The 17,195-nt window shown below is 39.1% G+C and overlaps 1 protein-coding gene across 1 annotated transcript; it reads right to left on the reverse strand.

Moving 5' to 3' along the window:
- Window positions 1–511: 511 nt before the first annotated feature.
- LOC124126731 (actin-2-like) lies at window positions 512–14,960 on the reverse strand. The gene is made up of 12 exons (XM_046490239.2): window positions 14,736–14,960; window positions 13,927–14,087; window positions 13,192–13,431; window positions 12,435–12,573; window positions 12,211–12,318; window positions 11,760–11,951; window positions 11,068–11,130; window positions 2,961–3,074; window positions 2,719–2,826; window positions 2,341–2,532; window positions 1,991–2,110; window positions 512–1,705 (listed from the first exon to the last, which is right to left on the reverse strand). The coding sequence occupies exons 2-12, from the start codon at window positions 14,056–14,058 to the stop codon at window positions 1,500–1,502; spliced, it is 1,614 nt and encodes a 537-aa protein (XP_046346195.2). The 5' UTR covers window positions 14,059–14,087; window positions 14,736–14,960; the 3' UTR covers window positions 512–1,499.
- Between the last annotated feature and the right edge of the window lie 2,235 nt (window positions 14,961–17,195).

Below are 17,195 nucleotides of genomic sequence, written 5' to 3' on the forward strand. Positions count from 1 at the left end.
TATGCCCGTTTATGACGAGCGCAGGCAGTGTAACAACAAGTAACATTTGTCTTTTGTTAGGACGCGGACGGGAATCGAACCCCCTACCTTCCGCTCTCCGGGCAGACCGTCCATGCCCAGACCGCAGAGGCGGACAGAACAAGATGTGTATAATTGCCTTGTGGTCTTAGGAGACGCAAATCGCTGTGCCTCATTTAGCCAGGCGGTGATCCGTTTATCGTGGGTTCGAATCCCGAATTCCCCCGATTCTTCTCCTTTGTTTATCAACCCGAGTAAATCACTCATTTATGTATTTTTCGTGTAACGTTAGCAACCGAGTTAACTGGTTAACTATAAACACAATTCAGCCTGAAACATGTTGTCCAAGCCTTCATTATATCGATCGCGTTCATACTTGCTTCTGTTTAATTGTTCCATCACCGAATATAGACAACTGATAATACCCTGAAAACAAACAATGGTTATTCCACGAGAGATTTGTGTGTAACTATTATTGAAGCTCTAAATCATGTTTATTCAACCCATGGAAAATACACAAAATACGACGAAATATACACATACAAAACCATCGTTTATTTCACACTCAGGTACGATCGAGAGCTTTCATGAATATAGATTGCAGGTGAGGTGACATGGGGTTTAACGTCGCGTCCAAGATTATTGCACTTATACAGCAACGTGCATGCATGTATCTGTGTGGCTGCTTGTACTTTTCGAGACTAATGCCGAGTTTACAGCGCTAGCCTACTGAGATACCATACCCCACTCAGGCACTGTATACTGACTCCAAGCCGACCAGTCCTTGCTTTGGCCCCTTAATGCCGAACAATTGCCAGGGTAACAACAAGTACCATCTTTTAACGTCTTGTGGTATGACGCGGCCGGGGATGGAACACAGAACCTTCTTCTCTCCGGGCAGACGCTGTACCACTAGACCACGGAGGCGGTCTATAAACATTGTAATGAACATACAACTATCTTCTTCCAGTCAGTTATTGATACGATGGTTAAGATGTCTGGCACATAGTTCCATGATTCACAATGTCGCACATATATCTGTGATATCTCAGCCTTAATGTATATGGCCACCCGGCGCAGGTCCAACAAGATCATACAGTTCTTTATAAAAAATACAAATTTAAATTATCAATACTACAAATGGACAAACAACTCTGTTAACATATCGTGGAGGTAGGTTTGTTGCAGTGTACAACTTGACTAACTTGTAAACCTATGTATAATATTTGCAGTATACAACTGCAAAAATAATCACCAGGAAACTGCGAACATCCATTAATAACAACGCGTTACTTGCAATGAAACCACGATTTGACTCCATTTTATCATGCGGGGTAAATGGATCGGGTGGTCAGACTCGATGACATCGTAGATTGCGTGTCATCGTACCTCATACATCGTACGTGCGTGCGTACATCATTGCATGTTATCGTACCTCATCGGCGTGGGACGTTGGTCACCGGTCTGTCTCAAGATGGCGCTCAGAAACACTTCCTGTGAACAATACTAGGTCCACATTCATCATACTCCTGCTTGGAGATCCACATCTGTTGAAAGGTCGAAAGCGAGGCTAAGATGGAGCCGCCGATCCACACTGAGTACTTCCGTTCTGGTGGAGAAATAACCTTGACCTTGATTGTAGATGGCACGATGTTGGTCAGTTCCTTCATCATACGATCAGCCAGACCTGACGACATAACACATTGACATCATTATGGTTATCGTATATAACGTAAGGGAGAATGGAGCTGAGAATACAGAAATTCAGAACTTCACTTGGCGAAAATTATAATAGTTTTCAGGAGAATCCTGTCCCCATAGAAGCATCTTAGTGAGTTACAAATGCCTTCCTGAATTAATGTGTGTTGTCAGGAGGAGCTATTTAAAAATATGAGCTATTATCATCAATCTCTCTGTAACAGTTTTATATGAGTCCAGAATAAGTGGTGAACAACCTAGAACTCAAACTCACCTGGATACATTGTTGATCCTCCTGACAGAACCACATTGCTGTACAGATCCTTCCTGATGTCAATGTCACAGTTCATTACTGAGTTGTTCAGCATCTCGTGGACGCCCACACTCTCCATACCTGAGATGAGGAACAACAGATGGCTTATAATAACAAGGGACAACAACATATACACTTGTTGTTTAAGGTATATAAAGTTCTGTTTATCGACAGTATTACTATCCTCAGTAACACATGTGACTACAACATAAATTCTATGATCGCATAGTCAACACTTTAAACAAGGAACGTGCTAGTGTTTCAGCTTCTTTGAACTCAGCAAAGTATCCCGTTAAATGTATAACATTTACCCATGAAGCTTGGCTGGAACAGACACTCTGGAGCTCGGAACCTCTCATTGCCGATAGTTATCACAGACCCGTCCGGCAGCTCGTATTCCTTCTCAATGGCGCAGGACTGTGCAGCTGCCACCATCTCCGCCTCGAAGTCCAGGGGAGCATAGCACAGTTTTTCCTTGATGTCTCGAACTATCTCCTTCTCAGCTGCAAACACATCACATGAATATATCACCGAGTGCTGATATGTACGATCTGTAGTCTTCATAGGTGCGTTCAAAACGTGTTGAGGGAGCAATATTGAATTCAAGTAAGACTTAAGTTGACATGACGTATACTGTTCTGTGTTTAAGTAATAAATGTGTATATGTCAGCAATTGTGTGACAACTCACATGATGTAGTAAAGTTGTATCCTCTCTCGTGTAGAATCCTGCTGAGGTAGGAGGTCAGGTGACGGCCAGCCAGGTCCATTCTCCGGACAGCGTGGGGCAGGGCGTATCCTGAGATTATCAGAAATCAGGTTGTATATCAAGTATAACATTGATAAAAGAAGCAAATATTAGTGGAACTTCCCGCCATGAGAGTATGCATAAAAACTTGATAGTCTATTATGAAAAATCCGGTTTTGTCTCACCTTCATATATGGGCACGACGTGCGAGACACCATCTCCCGAGTCAAGGACGACGCCAGTGGTTCTCCCCGAGGCGTACAGAGACAACACCGCCTGGATACTCACATAGAAGGCGGGAGTGTTGAATGTCTCAAACATAATCTGAAATAAAGACATAATTATATTACTAACTTTTAAATTAAAGCAACAAAATCATTTCCATACCTGCAACACGCCGAGACCGATGTACTATTTCGACTATGGAATATGTAAGACAATTGTATTTGTTATGAATCACTATCAATAAGGGATGGTAACAAGAGTCCGCGAAAAGGTGATCGTATCCCGCCCCGCCGTTGGCGCTGGTCATAAACACATACAAAGGCAAGGCAAGTGTTCACGGTACCATATATTAGAAGTGACTGTCTAAATAGGGATTTGCATCAGACATCATTTTGGTTACTGGTGCTTATCTCCTCCGTATGTCTACCTTAAACGCTTTTTTACAATACAGTGTTTCTTGATTAAGCATATTCTCATATTCTCGTCCAGATCATCACAATCCTGTAGCAAATAACTATATGTATGCTATTTCAATCAAAGATCAGTATTACATTTTCAGATCATATTTCTGTTTCCAAGTAACGTGCCCCCTACCTGCACCATCTTCTCTCTGTTAGACTTGGGGTTGAGCGGTGCCTCCGTCAAAAGTACTGGGTGCTCCTCGGGTGCCACTCTCAGCTCGTTGTAGTAGGTGTGATGCCACACACGTTCCATGTCGTCCCAGTTGTTGACGATGCCGTTCTCTACAGGATATTTCAGACTGAGGATTCCTCTCTTACTTTGTGCCTCGTCCCCGATATAGCATTCCTTGCTCCCCATGCCGGCCATGTAGATCTGTAAGACATAACAAATAATAGCGGCTAAGCAAGGACATTCTCCTTCGCTGTACATTCAGCTATCAGACTGCAGATAACTAATTAAAAATATATATATAGCAGCAAAGGCACAAGTTTTCTCCTATCAGATGGCAGACAGCTGTGCATATGACAGGGACACCACTATAACGTCCTCCGGCAGCTCTAATTGGTCTGTTGAAGACATGCTCACAGTTTTTGTATTTGTTTTACATCGATACGCTTAAAAAGCTATATTCAAATATTCAAAGAACCATATTGTCCAGTTATAATAACTAAAAACCGCTATTACCTTTCACAATTTATTTTTTTCACTCAAGCCTGTTATCACTCTTAAGACTGAACTTAAATGTACGTTTTTATATCTATATTAACTATTAGCGACGCCACAAAACGAAATTTGTTAGACCTAAAGGTAACGACAAACTACCAATGACTTAAAGGGTTTATATTCATGAAGACATTGTGTCTACTCACGTCGTACTTGGGTCTACCAGTGATAGCTGGAAACACAGCACGTGGGGCGTCATCCCCAGCAAAGCCGGCTTTACACATCCCAGATCCGTTGTCAATGACAACAGCAGCAATATCTGTATCGTACTCAGACATGATGTACTGATGGCTGTACTGTCTGGCTTGGTGAAAACTTCTGAAAAAATGTAAAATATCGTACTTGCGGTTAGTGCTTGAGAGGATACCCTGGCAAAAGTATCAGCTGAACGATCACAAACGTGCAATTACATGTATAGGTTCATATACCTCCCCGGGAAAGCATAGCCAAGTAATTGCGGAGACGAATTCTGATGAACTTAATGTCCTATATTGTATGACTATCCAAAAGTACCAATGCAGCTATAATTTGTTTATTTCAAAATGGCTTATCAGACAAGAGTTTGAGCACTAGTACAATGGAACAATTTGTGGATGAATTATTTTATAATAACGAGCTCCGAGAATGTTCCACAATGCTCCTGTCCATCAAACTTGCCATTTGTACCTCGTCCCTTCCTGGTTTTGTGATCAATCGTTTCCCACTGTGTTCATTGTACACTGTATATGAATACATGATCACATGGTCACTACACACAGACTTAATCTTAGTCACACTAAGTAGAAGGTTGGCACTTGTAAATAAAGTGACATAACCCTTTACATATATAATAGAAATCTCTGCATAAAGCAGATTCGATTGTGCAATTCCGACTATATCATGAGCATGTGTTTAAGAATCACTATCAAATAGTAATGATGCCAGGTGTTCGCGAAAAGGTGAGCGTGTCCTGCCCCACCGGTGGCACTCGTCACAAACACATGCAAAGGCAAGTCATATATTCACCTGGGAAAAAAGTAACTTTAAATATTCATTCAATAATATGTATGTATTACTGTTACGTTATTGGACTAAAATAAACACATTAGTGTTTTACAATGAGTTTCACCGACCTGTAGCAACCTCACTAGTTTCCAGTATCGAGATGTATTTGATTCCTCCACTCCGGTAAACTGCTGGGTATTTATACCCGTGAACCGACCTATTTCCTGGAATCCTCACATCGATTATTCATGTTTTTCTCCTTGTATGGAAGGGAATCCCCGATAAATATAGAAGTCGACTTACTTCCAAGAAGACAGGTGAATCCTGAGCTATAAATAGATGTGATTTGTGCCCGGTAGCAGGGCGTCGCATATCGCCGACAGTGGACAGATGTACGAGATACTATATATGGAGGTAAACATCACCCTGACCTACAGTGTATTGGTTAGATAAGTGCCATGTCACGATATTCGCTCAAGTTAATAAAATAGTCATAACGAACAACCATGTATACGTACTACGTATGTTTGCGTAAATATAATCATTTGAAATGCACTATTGTGTTTTTGTAATCCAAAGTGAAAACAAATCCACAGATCTTTCCTCTTTCATTAGTCTTGCATCAAGACTTTATTATGATTATATATTTCATTTCTTGTCCACACAGTTAGATGGAATCCACATTATTATTATTATTATTATTGTTGTTGTTGTTGTTGTTGTTGTTGTTGTTGTTATTATTATTATTATTATTATTATTATTATTATTATTATTATTATTATTATTATTATTATTATTATGTTTTCCTAGGCATGTGCCTAAACGTACTATTGATTTTAGAATGAGACGCGTGTGTAAACATAAGCACATTGGTTCATTCAGGTTTTCAACGCGAAGTGATTATTAATCAGCTCCACCCACCTTGAGTATTACTTCACCAGTGACTGAATAACTATAAATAGCAATTGTCAACGCTTGAGGGCTCGTTGCTTGGTAGATCACTAACATGGGGACATTCTCAAAGAAACCATGACTTGCCGTTAATAATACAGTTCATTTCTATGAAAATTCAAACTTAATATTCGAAAGCACATAACATAATATACTCGAAATCGGAAGCTTGTTCGGAAATACAACGATTGTGCCCCCAAAGCGATATGTAGTTTTGAATTGCGTGTTTTCGTCAAGTGCGCAGTAATTACACGCCACGACGGTTAGTATACGACCCCTGTTATAGTTATTGCCTGTATAAGGTATGTCGCTCAGTCGCTGGATGATAAGGTCGTGAACTGGCTATGTGTTGTCAATACTACAACGCAAAACAACAGCTATCATGTGTGAGTGTATACAAACTGCATGTGTTCAAGAAAATACAACAAAGATTGTTCAATAATAGATAAGGGTGGTACTAAAACAGTTTAGATTGTAAACATTCTGTGTGATATTGTATATAACATAAATTTAGAGTAGTTTACGTATAATTGTGAAGCAATTAAATATGAAATACGGTGCATGTAATTATTAATTAATAAATAAACATTCATTCATTACTCCTGAACATGATAATATATGTAAGTACTAGTTTTTACTTGCTTCTAACATAAGTACTTTTAACATCTCTTTTATTTAGTCTATCTGTCCAAGTAAGGCACAATAGAAAATTATTCACAGTGTAAACAGTTTCGCTTTAAAATGTAATTAATAGAATTAAACTTCTTAGAATAATTAACCAATAGTGATAATTAACTAGATGAAACGCTTATTTATGAGAAAAAAACATAACATCTGTATGTTAGTGAGCTATACGTGCAGCAATATATTCCATTGATGACATACACAATGCTATGACGTCACTCAATAAGATTATATTACATTTCAGTGTTAAATCCGTAGTTTAAAGAACATTGCGGCACCTGTCCCATTCGTTAATGCCATAAGCAATACAACACCTGGGAATTTGTTGCCTTTCTGTTTGATATAAAACGCCGTATCTTTGAGGAGTTGATCTTTAGTTTATGATTCTTGAAGTCGCCGCTTCATAGTAGCGACAGGTTGACTTCCATTCTATCGTTAAAACACATTCGTAATGAGTTGCGCAATGATAACTTTGGGCCCACTTGCACAAAGCGGCCTTAGCCCTACGACTATTACAATTCCCATACTTAAACCTAGGCTGGATAATGTAATTATTCATGTAGGTATGCCCTTACATAGGCTTTTCATTTTAGAACGAAACCTTGTTTAGGATATACATGTAAATATTTCGTTGTGTAACATTTGCGTGGAGCTGTGCTGATGGATGTACGACAATTTCATTTGAGCACGCCGCTCAAGCCCAAGCAACACACTTCATTCATGTTTATGATTGTATATTTAATGTTAAAAGGTAAAATTTACACCCGTTCCTCCATGTTAATGAAGAAAAAGATAGTTCCATTAATGAGTGGATACAAAGAGTGATGAGATTCAAATATTAAAGTTATGTTATGATCATTCGACAACACCTTTCAACAATCAGAGAATAGAACATACCTACTTTCACGTTAAATGTCATATTTGGATGATAAATGAATGTGATAACAGAAAGTAAAACCTTATCTCTTTACTTATCACAGTTAACATTCTCTTGTTTTTCTTTAAATAAATAATAATTTAATTTAACTTGTAACAGTCTTTGAACAACTGATTTAGACTTGAAACATCAATGGAACTTGGAGGGGGGGTGGGGGTGTAATGTATGGCGTGTAAAACAATAAGAATCAAAGAATCAAGAGCGTTTATTGTATCAGTATCTTCACTTTGATATACATGATATCCTTGGAAAAGGATTTGTTGGTTTTATTGGGCATGTTAGAGGTACAATAGCAGTTATTGTGGTAAATCAAACACATAATCAAATATATAAAACGCTTTCTCAGAAAACAAAATGCAGAATGAAGTTAGCTGGATTCACACAATGGATTTGCGTTTGAGCTATGTCTGCTGTATTTTGCCCAAATATGCATAGATATTGGGTTATACAATCAAACACAACACCCACAGTTTTTTTAGCAAAAAATAATTTAATACTATCTCAATCTAAATTTTCTAATCCAACAAATATGATATAAGTAGGAACATATTGACAATGTACTAGTAACTTTCGAACCTCAGTCTCAAGCTGTAATATCAAGTGGATAGAGCGCAAGGTCTGGGGCGTGGCATTTTTTTTAACCAAAACCAATCTAGATTATGAGAATATATAAATGACGGGCCACAAAACGGGTTCACGACCCGCATAGAGACGTGGAAAAATGCTTATAATGAACTCGGCCGGCGGACATGTTGTTTACTGAGTGTATTACTTACCGAGTCCCCTAGGTTCTGTTATCACAGACAAAATACGTCAACAATCATCTGACGTCACAGAGAATCAGTCTATCGGCAGTGAAGGCGGCCGGAGGACGTGTTGTTTGCGGAATGTACTTCAAAAGCAGGTTTTTCTTGGGACAGGAACGGAGTTTGGCATTGGTAAGTCAGCACCTTTATTCTTGATGTGAAACCATTTGCATTTAACATTAAAAGAATGCAGACACGTTTGACGCTGACATGTGTGTTTTCTACGGTCGACAGTGTAGATTAAGTTTCATATTCTTAATCATGCTGTGTCTTGTCATTCAATATGTCCAAAGGAAAACTGTTCAGGGTGGTCGGATAGCCTAGAAGTTTAAGCGTTCGCTCGTCACGCCGAAGACCCGGGTTCGATTCCAGACATGGGTACAACGTGTGAGGCCCATTTCTGGTGTCCCCCACCGTGATATTGCTGGAATATTGCTAAAAACGGCGTAAAACCATACTCACTCACTAACTCTTGGCAGCGTCAGGATGTTGATGGTGAATGTACGTACTTTTGTCTTTAACATTACAGAGTACGTAAAATCAGCCATAAGGTCATTTTTGCACTTGTTGGAAACGTTTTGAAAATAGAAAGGATCAGTGGGTTGGGACTATAAAACCGGTATAAGTCAGGACTGCTACAAGAAGCCACACACACACACACACACACACACACACACACACACACACACACACACACACACACACACGTGCATGCGCGTCGCTATAAAAGTGAAATATATAATTTTGAACGCGACGTTACACCCAGTTTCACCTCACATCATCAACTGTAATAGGCTTTCCCATCGCCTCTGGAACAATTGGTCAAGAGTCATTCTTTCAAACCGTATTATAAAATTGACATTCATTTGATGCCAGCTCGATAAGTACTGACATCATAGACACAATACGACGACAAATCAGCTGATGGTCATAGAGAATCTGTCGATCGTAGTAAACGGGGCCGGCGGACGTGTTGCTTGCGGAATGTACTACACGGGCAGGTTTGTGGTGCGACAGGAACAGGTAATTTAGCGTCTATATTCTTTGATGTAGAATCATCTTATGTGTGTACACTACGGCCGTCTGTAGATTTAGTGTTTGTATCTTGCTATGTCTTGTTATTCGATATGATGTCAAAGTCGATGATGCGAAGGAAACAGCAACAGGATGTTGGTGGTGAATTGATGGGCTTATATCTTGAACGTCATAGACAACCCAGAACTAGCCAAAAGGTCATCTTTGCACTCGTTCGAACCTTTTAGAAAACTGAGAGGATATTTGATTAACCTTATCAGAGACCATGAATGTCAAATATCATTGATTCTATTCTTTGTACAATCATCATACATCATATGATCTGTGTCGATACGCTCTCAAACTGACAAAACCAATCTGGTAAAAAACATTTATTCAAGTAACATACACAGAAATGATATGTTGTTGATGGATTGATACACGTGTGATATGTATGGATTGAATAATACATGTGTGGTATGTATGGATAAAGTTATAATTTGTGATATGTACAAACGGATTGATATATGTTTGGTATGTACAGATGGGAAAAGGAACATGTAAATATACAAAATACTTGGAAACATTAATGCCATTTTTTAAGACTTCAGACAGGACGTCTTCAACGAGGCGCAATTATATTTACAGGTTTTATGATATTGCACATGTATGTTACATACAGATGAACGTGAAGTATGTATCACATAATGAAAAAAGAGTATGAATATCGACATAAGAAAATATTTTGTGGAAACGATCTGTTTTGTTCGAGATTCCAAAGTGACCGCATCGAGCTGATGGTTACTAGAATGTAATTGAACACTCTCATTCCATTCAAAGACGTATAGCTTGCCCCCTTTTCTTCCCCAACTTTTTATCCCAGGGTGGTGTTCAGAAACATTTCCTGTGTACAATGCTAGGTCCACATTCATCATACTCCTGCTTGGAAATCCAATTCTCTTGGAAGGTCGAAAGCGAGGCCAAGATGGAGCCACCTATCCACACCGAGTACTTCCGTTCTGGAGGAGAAATGACTTTGACCTTGATTGTGGATGGCACGATGTTGGTAAGTTCCTTCATCATACGATCAGCCAGACCTGGGGAGAAAAACAATTGCATTACTATTATGATACTATACTGCACAAAATGAGAAATACTGAACTCAAACGTATATGTGGTAATTTCACTACTGGATGAAAAAAGATGAAGCAGAGGGCCATTTCTTTACAAAAGAAACATCCAAATACCAAGTTGGGGACAATAAAGTATTTAATTTTGTTTTGAAAGTTAATTCTAATGACAATCATATTACCTATTTTTTTATAATAACACACTTTTGAGCTTTGTCATTGGGAGATTGCTGGGGCGTGTAAATATCCTAAATGACCAATTGGGTTGTACCACTGATGATCTAGAGATGGTCACTGGGTCCAAGAGCTGCAACTCACCTGGATACATTGTTGATCCTCCTGACAAAACCACGTTGCTGTACAGATCCTTCCTGATGTCTATGTCACAGTTCATTACTGAGTTGTTCAGCATCTCGTGGACGCCCACACTCTCCATACCTGGAAGGAAGACATATATAACTTACAACAAGGGCAAAACAATGAATGCAGCATTGATCAGTAGGTAATGTTATCACTGGATGCTATCGATGGTCACCCGTGACTAAATATACGGGTAGATAGAATAATGCGTGGCGTCAATTGTATCTAACCGTTTCAATAGAGCAACGGACAGCATCATATATATTTAATATACATGGATCATAATATCATTTTCCTGAATGCTAGAAGACTACAATTAATTTGATCATCGTCGTTAGTCACAATGATCACGACATGTGGAGACAATCATCATGTGTGTACACTATCAACAGTAAGGGCTTAGTACACCTGGCTGTGGACGATTACTAGGATTTGAACACTTGGAGGGCGGATCCTGTCACCGCAAAAGGACGAACACTGCACAGCGTGTTGTTGTGCCCTGGACAGTGGGAGTGGGAGATCTTAATATTTTAGCATAAGCCCCTTAAAGTGGGATTTCGAAAATGTGTTGGCTGATACCGGGATGGTTGGGGTTGGGTTTAATGTTAAGAATGGACGTCACGAGACTGCTATTGTATCTTTCTGAATGTGTTTTGATGTGGTAAGGTTTTGGTATCCTACAGACTTCGATAATTGTTATCATTTACCCATGAAGCTTGGCTGGAACAAACACTCTGGAGCTCGGAATCTTTCATTGCCGATGGTTATCACAGACCCGTCTGGCAGCTCGTATCCTTTTTCAATGGCGCTGGACTGTGAAGCTGCCACCATCTCCGCCTCGAAGTCCAGGGGAGCATAGCACAGTTTTTCCTTGATGTCTCGCACTATCTCCTTCTCAGCTGCAAACAAATCACATGAATATATCACTCAGTGTTGACATTTACTATCTGTAGTCTTCAAAGGAACGTTCAGAACATGTGTTGAGAGAGAGATATTGAGTTCAAGTAATAGTTCAAGTTTCTTTGAGTTGACATGATATATACTCTTTTGTATATAGTTGTAAGGTGTATTTGTAAAACTGTTTGAGTTGACATGATGTGTACGGTTTTGTGTATAAGTAATAAATGAGTATATGTAAGCAATTGTGTGACAACTCACATGATGTAGTAAAGTTGTATCCTCTCTCGTGTAGAATCCTGCTGAGGTAGTAGGTCAGGTGACGGCCAGCCAGGTCCATTCTCCGGACAGCGTGGGGCAGGGCGTAACCTGACATTACACACCAGAAATATTACACAACGTATAAAATAACTTCTATTATGATCTCTATAATACGTCCCCCGGAAAGAGAAGTTACATGAAAACGTTGTCTGATTTCCCCTCACCTTCATATATGGGCACGACGTGAGAGACGCCATCTCCCGAGTCCAGGACGACGCCAGTGGTTCTCCCTGAGGCGTACAGCGACAACACCGCCTGGATACTCACATAGAAGGCAGGAGTGTTGAATGTCTCAAACATGATCTGTAATAATGAAACACAATCCTTAAGTCAAACGTTCATTAATGGTGGACGGCAAGCACCAGATTAATCTGATCAAAACGATCAAACCTATCTAAGCTTGAATGCGGAACTCAGATTGCTCGGTTTGTAATGGCAAAGATCTTATGGCTCTTTACGATGGCATCTTTCGTCCATGTAATAAATATATAACGTCAGCGCTAGAGATTAGCCAGTCTCTATATTATCCGCCGAAACCTACTCAATTGGGCGTAAAAGGCAAAATAGCGGTGTACATTATATGTAAGGATCGCCGAAAATCAACGATAACACCAGGTGTTCGCGAAAAGAGTCGGCATGTCCTGCCCTAACGGCACCACCTATTTCCCCATCCCTCATTATAAAGAGGGATATTTATGTTAATAAAACCATTTGATCGAGTTTGGAAACTGGACATGATTGATTTCATTCGTTTTCCTTTAGTCGGTCCTCAGGGTTGCGAATGATAAGTGCTACATCCAGACTTCATTGGCAAAGCTGGTAATTAAATACCTGTGATATCTCAATAAAAGAGGATACAAGTCTTCGATAAGTATTTAATGTTTAGACCAAATCTATGTTGTCTGGTAACATGCCACCTACCTGCACCATCTTCTCTCTGTTAGACTTGGGGTTGAGTGGTGCCTCCGTCAAAAGTACTGGGTGCTCCTCGGGTGCCACTCTCAGCTCGTTGTAGAAGGTGTGGTGCCACACACGTTCCATGTCGTCCCAGTTGTTGACGATGCCGTTCTCTACGGGATATTTCAGACTGAGGATTCCTCTCTTACTCTGTGCCTCGTCCCCGATATAGCAGTCCTTGCTCCCCATGCCTGCCATGTAGACCTGTAAGACATAATCGATGGTGGCTAAGGCACACGTTTTCTCCTACGCTGTACGTTTAGCTATTTCAGACAAGTAATTTAAAATAACTAATTTAATAATAGCATTAACATGCCTCATTTCACGCACTAAGTGAATCCTCAAGGCGCTACAGTATTAACAGGTCAGTCTATTAAATTGAGCTGCTGAAGGCTTTGTCACAGTTTCCTTTTACATTATTTGCTGCACCAGTACTAATTCGGTAGAACTAATGTACCCAGGACTTGTGGTAGTTTGTGTACAAAACTCGAGACACTGAGCAATCTTTAAAACCATATATGGTATGGAAATCAACTATTACTTTTCAGAGTTATCATAAAACTTGAATCCAAATGTATATCATGCATAAATTCACAACTGGAGTAGAAGTGGAACCATTTTTGTCAGAACCAAAAGTAACGACAAATCCCTATTTACTAAACGTGTGAATTATATTCATAAGACACCGTTTCTACTCACGTCGTACTTGGGTCTGCCTGTGATAGCTGGAAACACAGCACGTGGGGCGTCATCCCCAGCAAAGCCGGCTTTACACATCCCAGATCCGTTGTCAATGACAACAGCAGCAATATCCGTATCGTACTCAGACATGATGTATTGATAGTTGTAGTATATGTATTCTGAAATGAATTATTGTACATTTATGTTTGATTGACATAATGTCTGTCCTGGGACAAAATAAACAACTACAACAAAGTACTGCAGTTTTATGCTTAAGCGTGTGCCAGGTGTGACAGTACTTAGCCACGCCCCTCTACGTGGGGCAAGTCATACCAATTTATAGACAGAGACTCAAATGAACATACAACCCTATATTGTATTACCAGATAAAAGTACCCCTGTCGCTATATTACGATTCTTTCCCAAAAGGTTTGACGAACATGAGTTAAATCATTAGAACAACGGAGAACAATATGTCAATGTCAATGTCAACACAACAATGAGCTCAGACGACTATCAAATGTTTCATGAAGTGCCTGTCTATTCAAACTAGAGATTTGTACCTCTATTGTCCCTTCAGGTTTTTTGAATACTCGTTTCCCATTGTGTTTATTGTACATTTTTCTGTATTATATATGAACAAATGATGCATGATCACTTCACCCAGAATCAAACTTCGTCCCACGAGTTGAGGATATGTGACTTATAAATATTAACATAAATGATAAAGTCACTTTAAAGAATGACTTATCCAAGAACACATGTGTACTACTTTTCCAATTCGGCAAACATGAAAATAACAATGTTTTACAATGAGTTTCACCTACCTGTAGTAACTTGACTGTTTCCAGTGTCGAGATGTCTTTGATTCCTCCACTCGGGTAAACTGCTAGGTATTTATACCCGTGTACCGACCTATTTCCTGGAATCCTCACATCGATTATTCATGTTTTTCTCCTTGTATGGAAGGGAATCCCCGATAAATATAGAAGTCGGCTAAGACTATAGAGCTATTAATAGATGTGATTTGTCCCAGGTAGCTGGGCGTCGCATATCGCCGACAGTGGTAGGTGTGCGAGGTACTATATATGGAGGTAAAAATCACCTTGACCTATATTAGTTGTTGACAAGTCACGAAATTTCGTTAAATTGACAAAAATAATTAATATACAGCCATCCAGAGTATGTGTCTGTAAATACGTGTGTACATCATGTTAACAATTTTCGTCCTTGTTGGAAATTCAGCAAGGAGGTTTCTCTATATATTCTGTATCCTACTATTTATATTCCGTACTACATGTATGTCCCTCATCCAGTCTTGCTTGACAACGGTATAAGGATATATACTGAAACGTAGCTTTTTACAGTATTAAAGGAGTTGTTATCCATAAAATTGCGTCTACCTTGTCATCCGTCAACTTCTAAGTAAGGCCTCTCAAACAATTTAAGGAGGTTTCTGCTTTGCATACTCTTTTCACCAAATTATCTATTTTTCTCATTTTGAATAGCATGGATGAGACATATAGATATATACATTACATTATTACACAATGTCAAGTGGGATATATATAATGTCATGAATTTCAGGCCATAAACACATGTATTTCATGTTGGTGTATTTGCTGTGTAAAGATAACAGTTTATTCATTCAGGTCTAGCATCAATGTGAGCTGATGATTAAGCATGATGAGTACTTCTACCAGTGACACTGAATAACTATAATAGCAAGTTACAACGGATGAGAGTTAAGCCCCTTGGTATATCGTTGAAAGGGGGACACTCTCAAATCCACTTTAGCTTGTCCTAAAATGCTTCGTTTATTGGAAAACCTAACTCTTTGAAAGTACATTTAACTTTATATTCATATTCTTATTATGTTCCACATAAAGGGATACTTTGTTTTGAAATGTCTTATCACAATGAGCGCAGCAATAATAAGCCACGGCCTTTAGTATACCACCCCTGTTATTGTTATTGCCTGTATAAGGTAGGTCGCCCAGTCAATGCGTGATCAGCTTGTGAACTGGCTCTGTGTTGTCAATACTGCGTCGCTAAAAAAGCAGCCACTATATATGGGTGTATATAAGTAGTGGGACTAGATGTGCACACATAGAATCAATAAAGGCTGGTCAGTAATAGATATTTTCTTTAGAATAATTTTAATTTTATTGTTATCAATATTTCAAATTGTTATTGAAACATGGCTGTTATTACAGAAATGAAACTAATGTCTCATGCTTATCATATTAAATTTTCTGATGTGTTTTTTCAATGACGGATCATTTCATTTATCTTGTGACGCAATATTTACACAAGTGGTTACGATTTGGAGAACCATTAAAACATAATGTTCTTTGAAAGCTTTGTGTGTAGGATGTGAGATAGTAAAACTTTAATAGCGTATGTCACGAACCACACATTGTAGCCAAGTGCTTGAATGTGTGTCATCACCTCCACTGTGACATACATTGCTTTTTCAGAGGTACAATTGTAGCAAGTTCAAAGAAATTTCTTATGAAAATAAATATTAAAAAGTCAGTATTTTCCAAAACATTAAATTGAAGGAAAGAAGTTTAGACTCAGTTCACACTACGACTGATGTTTTGCCAAATGTATTTGTATGTAGACCGAAAACACCCCAAACACCGCTGTTTGAACGCGATCCGGTCAGATCGGTTGGAGATTTATATAAAAAAAACGCACAGAGAATTTCATTCATGACGTTATATTGTGTAGAATTCAGAGACAAATACGGGGGGTATAAGAGATTTATTCTCCTGCCCAGAAATCCACATGCAGCCTGCCTTCTTCGTGGCGGGGTATAAGGGATTTATTCTCCCGCTCAGAAATTTACATCATTACAGATCATTATTTTTGCACAGGAAATATTTGCTACAGTATTTAGTTTTTTTTATGAGGGCCCATACTACTATGACGATTCATTCAAATACTGATAGACATTTCTCTAAAACTGCCAGTGGTCGCTTGTTGCTTGTGATCAATCTGAATTCGACAAAGGGGATATATCTGTCTCATTGACTGGTTTTGCAGAATGTAGTTTGCTGGATTCACACGATGGATTTGTGTTTGAGCTTTTGTCTCTCGCATTGTGTCCAAATATGCATACATGTTGTTCTATATATTCAAACAGAACAAACTGGTTAAAGATTTCTTATGAACAGTGTTTTTACGCCCCGCAAATTGAAACGCAATATCCATTTGTGACGCCATATCTCCCACGTAAGATGAGGTCTTCACCACATGTCACGTATACCAGAACATGCATA

This window comes from Haliotis rufescens, unplaced genomic scaffold (genome assembly GCF_023055435.1).
Source record: "Haliotis rufescens isolate VD_foot unplaced genomic scaffold, xgHalRufe1.0.p SCAF_73, whole genome shotgun sequence".
In the NCBI taxonomy this organism is placed as follows: Eukaryota; Metazoa; Mollusca; class Gastropoda; order Lepetellida; family Haliotidae; genus Haliotis; species Haliotis rufescens.

Excerpts from the sequence above, each read along its gene's own strand:
- LOC124126731 (XM_046490239.2), bottom strand. The coding sequence starts at position 14,058 with ATGTCTGAGTACGATACGGATATTGCTGCTGTTGTCATTGACAACGGA. Across the intron at positions 13,432-13,926 it reads CAGGCAGACCCAAGTACGAC|GTCTACATGGCAGGCATGGG; the intron begins GTGAGTAGAAAC and ends TATGTCTTACAG. Across the intron at positions 2,827-2,960 it reads CGTCGTGCCCATATATGAAG|GATACGCCCTGCCCCACGCT; the intron begins GTGAGACAAAAC and ends TGATAATCTCAG.